The sequence below is a fragment of the Manis javanica genome, chromosome 3 (genome assembly GCF_040802235.1).
Source record: "Manis javanica isolate MJ-LG chromosome 3, MJ_LKY, whole genome shotgun sequence".
NCBI classification, from domain to species: domain Eukaryota; kingdom Metazoa; phylum Chordata; class Mammalia; order Pholidota; family Manidae; genus Manis; species Manis javanica.
The window spans coordinates 189,156,409-189,171,217 of NC_133158.1; the positions used below are offsets into that span (position 1 = coordinate 189,156,409).

Consider the following 14,809-nt stretch of genomic DNA (forward strand, 5'->3'; position numbering starts at 1 on the left):
AAATCTATATAACTTCACAAGTTAAAGGGAATAGTCTCAAAAGAATTACACCATGACATTTTACTGAAAAGGGCTTTAAGACATCATGCTGTTTATTATACACACACACATATTCTGAATATACATATATGTTCCAAACTTTTAACATTTAATGTCATTTCATAAATTTGGGGATAGTCAGTATTTTTCAATATGACTAAAATTTGAGGAAACAAATCCTAAACATTAGAAACGTTAGAGAAAAAGTTAACATAAAAATCTAACGATCTTTTTTAAACAGTACGGCCATTTTTAATAAGAGAAGAGAAAAAAATGCTACTCATCTGTATTTCTTTCAAACACGAAACAGTGAAGAATTCCAAGGAGTTCACTGGCAACAGAAATGTGGTTTTCCTTAGTAATTCTTTTCTAGCCTACTTGACTTCTCAGTTTACAATTTAAAACACGCATGTAATGGTGAAGTTTTGTTTAAATATAAAATGAGCTTTGAGAGAGTATAGCAATGAAGCTACTAATAGGCCACTTTTATTTTCCTACAAGTTTCTCTTTTAGAAAGATTTTAGAGACTATTCACTTGAAATATTTCAAATTTCCTAATACATTTTTCTGGGTCTACATGACCCTTTTGCCTAGGTAAAATTTGAAGACGCAATCCATGACTCAGCAAACATCAATCACTCTTCTAACCACCACTCAAACAATTTTGATTCAAAAATATTCATTGTTCATCTTGGTATTCATTATTTATTCATCAACTCTTATTAATAATACATAGTCATAAATTACAAATATCAAAGTTAACACTCATATGGCTATCTTTTGACATTACCCCTGTGAGTACCTAAATAAACAAAAACTAAAGCTTAAGGAATAAACTTTGATGAAAAAAAAAAGCCAAGGAAAATACTACCCTCTTAAAGACAAGTTTATTTATTTTTAGAACACAATGAAGCTAAATAACCCACTGAGTCAGTCCAGCTTTCAGTACATGTTGTAAACCTCTTATTTTTGCCTAGTATTTTCCCTTTTGTTTATCTTTAAAACAAGAGTATTGAAACTTGCTTTGCAAAGCTACCCTAACATTTTATTCTGCAATTTTCTTTCTGAGGTTGAGTCATAAATAGATAAAACAAGTGGAAATGACATCATGCATTTTTATCAATTTATTTTGGTACGGACTGTTTAATTATTAAATGAACTAAAGATAAACGGATCAGCAGCATAGTGAATCAGAAGCAGTTTTCAAGACTAGTTAAGATAGTCAGGTGTGGTGATAAAGAGTGGAGACTGCACTTTACATGGTAAGAGTGTAAGGAAAATGTGAGTACGAGTGGGGAAAACTTGGGTTTGGCAAATAGGCATCAGACCTGGGTTTGAGTCTCAGTTAACTCTTTTTGAGTGTTAATCTCCTTACCTAAAAAAGTGGGGATAGTTAAATCTTTTATGTGTGTGTAAATACCCTATCCTTTCATAATAACTAGCATTGAATAAGTGTTTAAAAATAGTGGCTGGTGTTATTATAAGGAAAAATATTAAACAACTTAAATTACTTTATTATTGCAACTCAGCCAATTATCTTAGTTTCAAATCCATGGAACCCTTGCCTTCTAGACCGATCAAGGAACAGCTATTTCAAAGACAATAAAAATAGCCTCCGGTTTTTAGCTGATGGAAGTGCAATCGCCAAGGCCCTTTCTTCCCGCTTGGCCGCCGGTGAAGTTCCGCTGAGGCCCGCCCGGCTCCCTCGGCACGCCGGGTCTGTGCTCGCTGCGCCTGCGGATGTGAGCTGCCGGCCTCCGCACCACCACTGTTTCTCGCGGCTGATGCTGACTTCCTCACTCTCAATCCTGCCAGGCTTCCCGCTTCCTTAACAAGATGTTTACCTTTCCCTGGAAGCACGCCTTCAGTTTGCTTCAGCCATACGTTTTCAGAGTTCATTTCTCTCACAAGTCAGTCATTTGGTTCAAAGCGTTAGTGGAGGACCATGTACAGCACCTCTCCTTGCCCACCATAAACAAGCGTCCAGGACACCACTGGTCCCCCGGGGACGCGAGCGCCCGTGTTCTGGGAGGAGGGCTGAGGCTCTAGGCTCTGGGCACGGGGGGTCACAGGGGACAGGCGAGAGCGCCGCAGGCCTGGGGCCAGCTCTCGCAGCCCGGGACTGTGCAGTGGCCGCATTCCGCCAGCTTCAGAGCCGCAGGCTTTTCTGTTACTTCCTGGCTGTATTGCTAACCGCACACCCACTCCCACCCCCCACCCCCAGTCCCCACGGTCAGTATATTCGGATATGTTCCATATTTTTAATACTACTCTATGAAAGGGAGTAGAATTCACGTACGGTCAAGGAATTTCACAAGCAGAGTGCGTGGCGTGGGGTTTGCGTTGCTCAGCATTCAATCCCCGGGTGACGCTGCAGCCTCCACCTTTCCTGCCACCCAACAGTCCCTCAGATTTTTAAGTGTTAACAGCCCCCTCCAGATACAACTATTCAGAAAATGCTTTGTCTCCTGGCCCACACTACCTCCACCCACTATTCGTCATTCAGGCACCACTGGTATTAAGTTTCTTCTGATCTGGGAGAGTAATACTCTTTCCTGTGAAGTGTCTAGTTCTAGATTTCATGCTTCCGGTTCCGGCTCCACTGGAGCAGGTCCCGTCTGCGTGGGGGCAGGCTCCCCGACACCGTTCTAGGCTGGGCTCCGCTTCAGCTCCGGATCTGGGCAGCAAGCGCAGAGCTTCTCAGTGGCACTTGGCCTGACCCTCCGTTTGACTGACTGGGGGTAGGTGCCCCTTCTCTCTCCACCAGGCCTCTCAGGTGGTGTTCCTCTTGTCCCATCTCCGTATTTGCACGTCTCACTAAAGTTCCAGCTCCGGAGTCCGTTCTCTTATCCGACCTGGCTGCTAAAATCGGAAATCTGCATTAGTCCCTGTTATCACATCTTCAGAACACACTGGATTCCTACTGGAGCTGACTTGGCCCACCCAGTGCCAGTGCCCTGTGCTCGACAGTTAGGCCTGGCGGGCGCCTTGGACACCTCTCTGCGGCAGGATGCACTGCACTGTGCCCGCTGTACCTGGGGGTCCCTGCTGCCCCACTTTGGATCTGCATCGGGCCTCAGCGTGACCAGGAGCACTCTGATGCTTGGGCCCTGTACTTTTTGTCACCCCAGAGAATCTCTGAGCTCAACCTCTGTAGCCAAGTACACAGCATCTGCATACCTCCCATGGGTGGGGACAGTGCCACTTTAGCTCGCACCCTGTCCCTCGGAAGCCAGTCAGCTTAGGCCTCATCAATTAACTTTGTGATGCCCCCCTCCCTGCTCAAACATTATGTCCCCCTCCTTGTCCCATGTACGTTTTCACAAAGTTTGTCTGCATTTAACTCTTATCAACTGCTACAGCATGTTAAAAATATTTGACCCCATATTTTACCACTCTGAGATTCATATTCATATTGTAGGATACAGAACCTCAGGAAACCTTGCTCTCTGGGGCCTGTAAGAAAGAAAAGACCTCAACCCCCAGCCTTCTATAGACTCCAGTGCACAGGGAAGTGTCACCTGTACTGCATTTGCAACTCACATGTGTCTACCAGGAGCACTCTTCAACTTCTGTTATTACCTTTTCTTTGTTTTCTTCATTTTACTGTGCTGTCCTGTGATAATAGGTCTACACTCTACCTGTTTTAGAGCAACACAAACCCTCACAGATTAGTTCTATGTTCAAGATGTAGTATTCTGTAAAGTATCTGCCACAGTGACATTTGCACTTGGATTTTTTAAAACTATTGTATTTTCCTTGTAATGATTATCCTAACATTAAAGTGAGAAGGCAGATTAAAGGTATTATTAGCCATTTGTGGATCAGTATTTTACTTCATGTAAAACTGTAAAGATAATGGGTGGAAAAGTGCTTTGTAAAATATTATTCAAGTTATTTCAATTATTCCTTTATTATTGCACCTTCATAAATCTGACATTAAAATAAAAAAGGTATATTTTCCTCTGTATGATAATAATGCTTTTCACTAGAAATAATCCATTCTTAGCCATGCTTCCACTATTTCCTTTATAGCTATTTTCTTTATTCTGTAATAGTTGTGAATTTCTAGAATGATAGTAATAGCATCATACACCTAAAATAGACTTTGAAGCTCTTACCTGTTACTCTGCTTTTAGGCAGAGCTGCCCTTTAACCCTGTCTGACAGATGAAGACATACACAATTGAAAACAACATAGATGAGTGTTTATCTGATTATAAATACAAGACATATATTAAAAAAGAAGTTCAATATCTTCCCTTCATCCAATATAAGATAATTCTGGCTTAACAGTATAAATACTCAATGAACAAGGCCAAAAGCCACAACTATATTTCTTTTGCTAGTACTTAGCATAAAAGGCATCAGTGGTGATTTGGTATGACTGCTCTGAGTGATGGGTTTTCCGTCCCCTTTCACCTTAGTTGTTCTTGCCTATAACCATGACATTTAGAAAACAACATCCTTAGAAAATGCTCAAAGCAAAGCAAGAATTTTAAGAAACAAAAGCCCAAGCAAATGCTATGATCATTTTCCATAGTAGTCTCCTGCAGTGACTGACACACATATTGATTTTTAAAAAATTATAATCATATACTCAGTTTTTTTCATATAACATTGTATCATAAATAGTTCCATATTCTGACATGGTGCTAATGTCTTTCATGTTAATAAATTCATATTTCATTAAGGAAATGCACTATACTGGTGTTTTTTTCTATTATTACATAATGAGACAATAAATACATTTGGTTATACAGTTTTTTTCAACTTAAGTAGTGTCATAATCTAAATTTCCAAAAATTAACATTTGCAGGACCTGATCTCTAACTTTAGATTACTTTTCCAAGTGATTCTCCCAGTTTCTCTACCATCATATATGTCATACAGTCATATATGAAGGCTCTAGCATTGAATGTTTCAGTGATTTTAATTTGCACTACGTTTGGAATAGTGTCTTTGATGTAATTAATCTTTTTGGAATAAGATGAAAAGAAAAAGGGCACCTCAGCTGCTGCACAGATCAGATTATAAAAAAAACACTAAGATTAATTTTGGATTATTGGAGAAGGATCTATAAAATCTAATACCAGAGTATCAGTTATCTGATATAGTAAAAGGACAGTCAGGAAATGAAAATTACTGCTCTTTGACTGACCTAATTCTAGAAGCCCTTTGATAAATGTAAGAACTGAACATGTTAAAGATTATTTTCTTTTCTGATCTGATTGTATCTCTCCCTCGCTAATGGCTCCAGTTGTCCATAGATAAACTCCAAGTCCTAAATCCTGGCTCTGAGGCAACAGAAAGGCCATATGGACAGCAGTATCCTGGAGGAAGCAGAGGCCACAGATACAGACGATGCAAGTTCAAGTCCCATCCCTGGGCTAATACTTAGCCTTCCAATTTGCTTCTCTGCACAGGGAGAATAAAAGCATGTATTTTTTACAAGACCGTTTAGAAGATTAGATGCAAATTCATTAGAAAGGGCCCAAAGCGAAGAGTCTCCTTGTGAATTCCTTCCTCTCTTCCCTTCTTTTCCTTTTCTTTCCTTCCCTTCCTCCCTCCCTTTCTCTGTCTCTCTTTCTGTCTTTCAATCTGGGCTCAGACTTCTTTATCCCACCCACCACGGAGCCCCACACCGACCTGTTGTTTTTCTGTTTCTAATCCTCTGCTTATTCTATTTTCTCCATCAAATGGATGTTCCTCACATCTCCAAAATCTTATCTAAGACCCAAGTAGGAAGGCTTTCCAGGCTGATCTCCCCAACCGAAATGAACTTCTCCTGTTAAGAAGATAAATGAACTTCTGTCTCCCTTCTAGCATTTATCATGGTTGCTGTATGTGACAGCTGCACATAGGCATCCCATGTCTTTTGAAATGGAGTCGGTGTCTCAGTGCTCCCTTCACCACCCTAACACAATGCTTGGCACAAAATAAGCACCTGTTTGTTGTTAGTTACTATTATACTCCATGCTTTGTTCTTTTGCTCTCCCTCCCTGCCTTTATTCTTTATATTTCACATTCAGTGACATTCCACATTGAACACATCCACTGTGAACAATAGAGATGGAAGGCTGTGAACTTCCCCTAACCTCCAAACAGGCACACAGAAATCCTGATAAGTAAATGAAATAAGTTTTAAGAAAGGGAGGGGAAAAACTAGCCTGTTAAAAAAGCAGCTTTTGCATGTCTAAATCTGTTTGGGGATATAAGTCAAAGTCAAGGGTCCCAGACTATTCCAATTCTATTGCATTCCATTTATTATTTATATAGTGCATATTGCTGTAGTCCCTAAGCACTTTAAAATGAAATACAACATACCTCTGGGAGAGAGAAAGGAAATGAAGATTGGGGAAGAGGGGGTGGTGTGGAACACTGCTGAGTGTGGTGAGGTCTAGCTGAGACAAGCGGCTCCTCCCCTGTCTGACACAGGTGTGAATAACGCATTGTTCAATGTCAGTGGCGTAAATTTACAATGGAGGCTGAAAGCCAACCTTTGCAGCAAAAGCTTTCTTTATCCTTTGCTTGAAAAACACACAGTCCTCAGCGGGTAAGGACCCCCCTCCTGCTCTGCTATCCACCCTGGCATTCTGAACCTGATCAGAACATAACTGATACCCATGCCCACCATATATAATTGTTTTTTTAAATTCCTTGTGGCAACTGAGGTTTTGAATGCTAAGGCTTCTGGATGCCGTGTTTTGCCCATATGGTTTCCTATGGCATTTGGAAATTCTCAAAATGGAAAAGGGGAGGAAAGAGTAGTGACCTTAGCAAAGCAGAGCGGCCCAAAGTGCCTGTTAGTCCTGCAGGCAGGGCCACAAGTGTACAGACCATACGCGGGCAGTACTCGCTTTTCTTCTCACTGAACTCCTCAGGTGTTTTCTGATAATGTGCCCTTCATGAAGGAGGTCAAAGAAAGCCCCGGGATCTCTCCCGGAACAGAAAGCCTCCAAATGCTTGGACCCCAGATCTCAGCATGTCTGATGCCTTAAATGTGGTCTCTAGGCAAACTCAAACCTTACAGGACTGGAAGGGGTTTTGATAAGCCTTTGTAGATATGCAGATTTTCTTGTGGAAGCCTCGAGCAGGGCAATAATCTAAACGGGGATGCCTTAGCCTGGGGTGTTTAATATTCTATCTAATGATTAAAAATGCTGACTCCAGGGGTTGTCGAGCCCAGGTTGCAGAGATACAGTGTGAGGCATTTTCGGTGAGCCGTGAGGGCAGGGTGGGAGGGGCTAGGGAGTAAGACCCAGAAAGGCGGCAGTAGCTCCTGCAGGGAGTCTTGGGGGTTCAGGAATTCAGCTGGAGAAGGACCGAAGCCGGCTGGAGGGGTGCTGAAGAAGGGGATGGCCACTGTCCTCCTCAAGCAAGGCCTTTAAACAAGCCTCAAGTTGTTCTCCATGATTTGTGTAATGTGCCTCTCTAACTCCCAGCCTTCAGTAAAGAATGGTAAAGAGAACAGTTGTCTGTTGCCATTGCACTGAAGAAATTAGGAAAGCCTATCTCGTGTTTGGAGAGGGAAGTGGACTGGAGAGAGGTGTCAGCCTAAGAGGCGACTGACTAAGGAAAAGGCGGAGCGCAGTGCAGAGCGAGAGGGGACAAAAGCAACCAGAACGGGCTCACGGAACATGGGAATGTGGGCCCTGGCTCCTCGGGGCTTTGGGGAGTTACGGCTGCACTTCCTGCATACACGTAAGGTGCGGGAGGGGTGGGCGTAGGAGGGGAAATCATTTTCATATGAACTTTAAAGAAAGAGTTGAGCTGGTATGATGATAAATTGGAATAAGAACTGCTGCAGTTGAAGAAAAGAAAGAAAAAAAGGGAAAGAAGACAGGGAGGAAGGGAAGGAAATCTCTGCTGGCCTAGTGTGCCCTGCTCATGGCTACAGTCCACTGAGCTAGATCCTGAAGAAGGGAGCTGTGTCGTCCAGACCTCCCAGGTATGGCTTTAGGTGATGGGAGTGGAGAGGAACTCAGAAGCAACACTTGGAGCCTTCAGGAACCACACTAGATGCGTGGATGTGGCCTGACCCAGGAATGTGTGCGCCCGGGGACGCAGGAGTGGGAGAAGCTGGGTCCTGTGCTGAGGACCCCTAACTGGCCCGCAGCCATCCTCGTGTTCTGTTATTAGCATTTGTAAATCAGTATATTCCCCATCCATGTCTACTTGTATTTCAAAAGGTTTCACATAGAGCAGGCAACGCGACCCAAAAGAATGACCAGCAAAAACTAACCTCTTGCAATTTAGTGTGTACTGTCACTCAAATCATTTTTAAAACAATTTGATTCTCATGACAACCTGGTGAGGAGAGGGGGCAGTATCACTACCCCACCTACAGAAGAGAGAGGCTCACATCTGGTAACAGTTTGTAAGAGTAAGAACCAAGTTCTAAACCCAAAACTTCATTATTTGCCGCCTGTTAACCCTGCATAACTGGGTAGTGTCAGTCTGGGTAGATATCTTTTATCGTGTGCAATAGTTGTGTGGTTTTGTTTTTGTCTTTTCAGGATCCCCTTAAACCACAGGGAGTGGGAGGCTCTGCTCAGCCCTAGCTGATTATTGCCATGCAGGAATCTGGGCACACATCTTCCAATTTTTCAAGAGAAGCTGGACATTTATATTTGTGCACGAAGTCCCATATTTCGATACTGGTGCATTTGAAAAGTTAAAGAAATCAACACACTGTGCACATCAAGCACCCTGGCTGCCAGTGGGAGACTTCTGCTTCCATGTGTACTGGGGCTCCTTCCAGCACTGTTCTTGCAGAGGACCACGGCAGGTGGTGGTGCTGATGTCTGCTCTTCTCTCCAACAGATGCAAACCTGGTCTAAATACCTGCCCCTGGATTCCTCATGCCTTTTGTCTATTTCACTCTGAGTCATTTTCACTTTTCTTTTGGGAAGCTTGGAAGTCAGGTAGTGGCAGGGGAAACTTGTTTTGCTTGTTTGTTTTTAACATTGTGAACGGGGTGAGAGAGACAGGAGATGGCTAGAGGGCATGGGGGCAGGGAAGCAGGAGCAGGGGAAGGTGAGGAAACTATGCACTGGGCTGCCCAACAGGAGAGGAAATGAAAGGATGGAGCTGACAGCATTCTTAATAAATATTAAATCGTAATGAAACAGAGAGTAATGGGCCACAAGAAACTGTGATAAGCCTGCCAGTAGTTTACTGCAGTTTGGCACATAGCTGGGTACTGGAGCTTAACACCTCTGTTCTGACATTGCACATAGTTTTCCTGTGCTGGGAGGAAAACCTGGGTGGAGAATCCAGGGCACATGTTTCTGCTATTATGGGAACAAATAAATGGTGGGAGAAGAATGACAATAAAAGAAAGATATTCCATTTCCATCATTCTAAAAAGATGTTACATCTCATAGCAGATAAGATTTCGTTAATTAGCAGCAAGAGATTTTGGAAATATCCAGTGTAAATGGTTTCTGCTCTGCATTCGGTAATGAAATCTGCATTCGGTAATGAAAATGCTTTTGAATGTGATGCTTTAGTAATTCAAGCAACAATATTTCTTAGTTTCTATTGTGTACAAAGTAGCAGGCACTGTGGGGGGAGGCTCAGGAAACTGTGGGTGTAATCTTTTTTCCTGAGCAGTTCACAGTCTAGTGGTATTAGATTTGCAAGAAGGTATTAGATATTGCAAGCTCCAATCTCCCCCACTACTTCAAGCCTGTATCAAATCTTAAACACCTTCAAGCTATAAAAAAAAAATCTATGTATTAGATACCTTTCCCAGAAAACATATCACTTTGCATGCATCTGAACATAATTCAAATCACAGTTACTAAAACTCTGTTACCCTGTTACATAGCCACTCTGTTCTTATGTTTCTGTAAGAAAATGCAAAGAATAGTGTTTTCTTGGAAGCATCATTAAGATTTTAAACAATAAAACAGTGTTTAATTTTATCTAATTTTAAGGCTATCTGAATCTAGGCTGAGGTTTCAATTACTGTGTACAGTGATCCTTTCTCCTAACTCACATTCCTTTTTCCCACCCCCATTGTTTTTTGATTATTATATTTATACTACCATGAATTTCAGACATATTTATGGAAAATGCTAGCACGTCTTTCTCAATTCAGCAGGCTGATGCTAACGTTAAGGAGTGCCACTCGTTTTCCCACTCAGCAAGCTTAACCGTGTTATCAGTAAACAGAAAGAAGAACAGAACAAGGGAGTGCCACCCAGTGAAAGAATGAAATTCATTGGCTGTCAAAATTAAGAGAGGTTTGATTAATGCCACTGTTAACTTTATTTTCATTGCTTCCCATATGGGTCAAAAAGCCAGTACAGGGCCAGAGCAATATGTTGACACTGAGAGGCATCTTTTAGGAAGGCTTTAAAAAAAATATCTAAGTTACTCAATGTGTTGTCCAAAGATTGCTTTATGCAAAAATCTCTTGAACGTAAGTATGAGCAATTTTTTTCTGGACACATCTCCTCGGGCAAGGGCAACAAAATAAAAAATGAACAAACAGGACTATATCAGACTAAAAAGCTTCTGTACACCAAAGGACACCATCAGCAGAACAAGGCAAACTATAGTATAAGAGAATATATTCATAAGTGATTTATCTGATAAGGGGTTAATATCCAAACTATATAAAGAGCTCATATGCCTCAACACCAAAAAAACAAATAACTCAATTAAAAAATGGGAGGAGGATCTAAACACACATTTCTTCAAAGAAGAAATACAGATGAAAAACCAACAGGCACATGAAAAGATGCTCCACATAGTTAATCATCAGGGAAATGCAAATCAAAATCACAATGAGATATCACCTCACATCAGCCATAATGGCCACTATCCAAAAGACAAGAAATAACAAGTGTTGGTGAGGATGTGGAGAAATGGGATCCCTCCCACACTGTTGGTGGGAACATCAACTGGTGCAGCCACTGTGGAAAGCAGTATGGAGGTTCCTCAAAAAACTAAAAATAGAAATACCATTCGACACAGTAATTCCACTTCTAGAAATTTATCCAAAGAAAACAAAATCCCTGATTCAAAGAGATATATGCACCCCTGTTTATCACTGTATTACTTACAATAGCCAAGATATGGAAGCAACCTAAGTGTCCATCAGTAGATGAATGAATAAAGAAGAGGTGGCACTTATACACAATGGAATATTATTCAACCATAAAAAAAATCCCACTATTTGCAACAACATGGATGGAGCTGGAGGGTATTATGTTCAGTGAAATAAGCCAGATGGAGAAAGATAAATACCATATGATTTCACTTATTTGTGGAATATAGAAGCAAAATAGAAAGAACAAAACAGCAGCAGACTCATAGACACTGAGAAGTGACTAGTGGTTACCATGGGGGAAGGATTAGGGTGGATGGGTGGAGAGGATGAGAGGGACAAAGGGGCACAAAAATTCTCAATCTTAATGTAGATTGATCACAGGGATGGTAGTATAGCATGGAGAATATAGTTAATGATTCTGTAACATCTTCCTATGTTGACAGATAGTAGCCATACTAGTGGCAGGGGAGGGGATTTAATAATATGGGTAACTGTTGAACCACTGTGTTGCTCACTTGAAACTAATATAAGATTGTATATCAACTATGCTTCAATTTAAAAAAATGCCTTTTGTCTGTCAAGAAGCTTTCACTGTAAGAGTCAAAAGTAGCCTTTACCTCAATGCCTATTTCCTACCAAGATTTCTCCAATATCAAATTTACTTTTGACTCTTCTGTGATAGCCAAAATATTGGTGATGCAATGCAGTATATATTTGGGACCTCTAACATCTGTAGAAGTCCAACCCTATTTTCCAGACATAAAATTCATGTGGGTTTTAAAGTAGTTCCTGACCTAATATAAAAAATTGAGAATAACCAGTATTCTTGAAGAATCATAAAAATTCAGAACTTCCTGAGGAATAAATACCTCCAAGAAAAGTTGACTGAACATCCTAAATTGGCATCAAACACATGACTGTTTAATCACTTGGCTTGCATTCCATGCTTTAATCAATCTTTGTGAATCTGGGTATCATCTATACACGTTCAAGCATCTTTCTTACATCTCAGCAATTTTCAGAGCTATTTATTATGGTGATTTCAGGAAATCAGTAAAAATTTCTTAGACTTCTGTGTGTAGTGAAAGAATGGAAACACAAAAAACTTAATTGGTCCAACTGTGCCTTCTTGTTTTTTAAATAAAAAAAGCCCTAATCTGTGTTGACTATAGAATCCACTGCAATGTGACAAACTGATGTTATTTTGTCTTTCTCCACAGTGATTTTTCAGAAATCCCTACCATTTGTAAATGTACAGATGTTTAGAAAACTCTTTTACTTTCTTCTTGTGAAAATCAGTGATCAGTACTGTTTTATAAGTATAATGACTGTGTGTGACACAACCTCAAACATATGACACCTATATTTTAAGAAACTCAAATTACGTATTTCAACCTAAAAGCTGATGTTCTATATTCTAATATTAAATAATTTTTAACTCTATCATTTGGTAAATTACCTCAGTTCTTAAAAATAATTACTGGTTATCCTTGTTAACAAGTTTCTTTGACATTATCTCTAGAGGCAAACTGATAGGCATTTTCAATTCAGGCTCCTTCTGTATGTTGCCTGTTGGGAAGAACTTGTAAAGCATCCTCTCCCCCTACTTTTCTCCTCTGTAGCCCAGTGGCTGTGGCTCTGTGCCAACAGAAATGCCCATGGAAAGGAAAGCCTGTTCTGAACAGAGGGCTGTCTGCCTTAGTGAAAGAAGAGAAGACAAAGCCTTAATACAATGAAACATCTTTAGGACATTTTCCAGGTAACTGAGTATTTTGAATGTTCTATGTGGGAAAACACGGGCTGGGGGAGCAATGACGCATTTCACTGTACTTCCACTTGCCAGACGTCCCAGCGCACCCTGCACACAAGGCTAGTAAACTGGCTTAAACAGGAGATGGTCACAGGCTCAGGACAGCTTTCCTCCTGCCTCCCTCACGGTTATTACACAAAATGGCCAATTACTTCCATCCAAAACAGGGGCCAGCTGTTCTCAACTAGCATGCTCTGGAGGAGGTAAAAGCAAGTCGGCTAGTTACTTGAGCTAGTTCAGGTGGTTTAGAGAAGGGCAAGACAGTCCCTTTATCTGTAGATTGCAAAAATCACCTTCAGAACAGACGATCGTCTCTGAGGGCGGGTGAGCACACCAACCAGCACCGGAACTGTTATCTTCTCTGGATGCTGGGAGTTGGAGCCGGTGTACTTTTCCTCTCTATTAAGTGCTTCTCCATTACTTGCTATCATACCACGGTTCTCATGTCCAAAGCCTCCTCTTTTTGTACATTTTGATTTATTTCTGATCATGCAGAACCTCCAAAAACTGAGGACAAAATCACTGAACACCAGTTAGCAGGGCAGGCCACTCTGTGCTTTGAGCAACTGCTGCAAAGGTCAGGTTCCAGCCGATGTTTCCCTGCTGAGCTTATTTAGTGGATGCAGGAAATTCAATGGCTGTTTATGGTTATCTAGGATCATCTTGATATTCCTCAGATTATCAAGAATATGTTGTAAAGTAACTTTGTGACACAACAGATAAAGAGATCAAGACAGATTAGACAGATTGCTGTTGGAGACTCTGTTTTGTAAGAAGGGATCATAGGCATTACCAGATAAAAAATGTAATCAATCAATGGAACAAGGCAGGAATGAAAAGAATGCTTTACATTTAAAATCTGGTGCAAATTTTGCCTTTAACCAAATCACATAAAGTGTAAAGAATCAGAGGGAATTTTTTAAATACACAACTAAGGAAGAAAAGCATTGCTTAAATAAATGAGTAAATGGCTTCAGACATTAATAAATGTGCATTTGGGGTTCTTCCTTTCCTGTTAGGATTAAGCAACTTTTTAGAGTAAATTTGTTTAGGAGTTGACTATTTAGGTTGTTAACAATAACAACCTACTCTTTATAACTCTTTTAAAAATAACTTTTAAGTACATAAGAATAGATATTTGTTTTAGAAAAGCATGAATAATATTTTCAACTTTCCTAAATTCTCGGTTCCAGAATACTGGTGGTCTAACAGATGACAGAGTCATGGTCACTAAAAGTGGAACGCTCCAAAGGCCTCAGAGAATACAGAAATGAAAGAACTAGAAAACAAATATCAAAGTCTGGATAACTTCCACTCTCTACCAGACACCGCCCCCCCCAACATACACCTCATCCCAGCCCCCTTTTTAGTGATGACTTGCACTTGACTTATGGTTCAAGAACAGGTTTTTATGTTTAAGTGGCTAAAGGAGCTCTATAAACAATGAAAAGCTTAATAGTCAACATCTCTGCTCATAAAATACCCCTGGCCACACTGCCACTAAGCATTCTTCATTGGCTATTTGTGACAGACAACTTCTAAATGGCTCCCCGGTGATCCCTCCGCCCTGGTATTTATAGCCTTGTGTAATGCCCTGCCCTTCAGTGGGGGCTGGGTTTCTAGCAAATACAGATGACCCTTGAACATTATAGGTTGAGCTGTGCGGGTCCACTAATTCGAGGATTTTTTTCAACACATACGTTGTAACACTTTTTGGAGATTTATAGCAATTGGAAAAAAACATTTTCTTCTCTCTACCTTACTTTATTATAAGAATATAGTTTACAATACATATAATATACAAAATATGTGTTACTTGTTTATATTATCAGTAAGGCTTCTGACCAACAGTAGATTATTAGTAGTTTCAGGGGAGGTAAAACTTACATGCAGATT

At 40.8% G+C, this 14,809-nt stretch overlaps 1 protein-coding gene across 1 annotated transcript in view; it reads left to right on the top strand.

The window, feature by feature from the left end:
- Positions 1 to 7,678: 7,678 nt before the first annotated feature.
- SPMIP2 (sperm microtubule inner protein 2) overlaps positions 7,679 to 14,809 on the top strand; it is a 93,676-nt gene continuing 86,545 nt past the window's right edge. Inside the window, 1 exon segment of the mRNA XM_073230498.1 lies at positions 7,679 to 7,747. Within this exon segment, the coding sequence (XP_073086599.1) occupies positions 7,679 to 7,747 (69 nt within the window).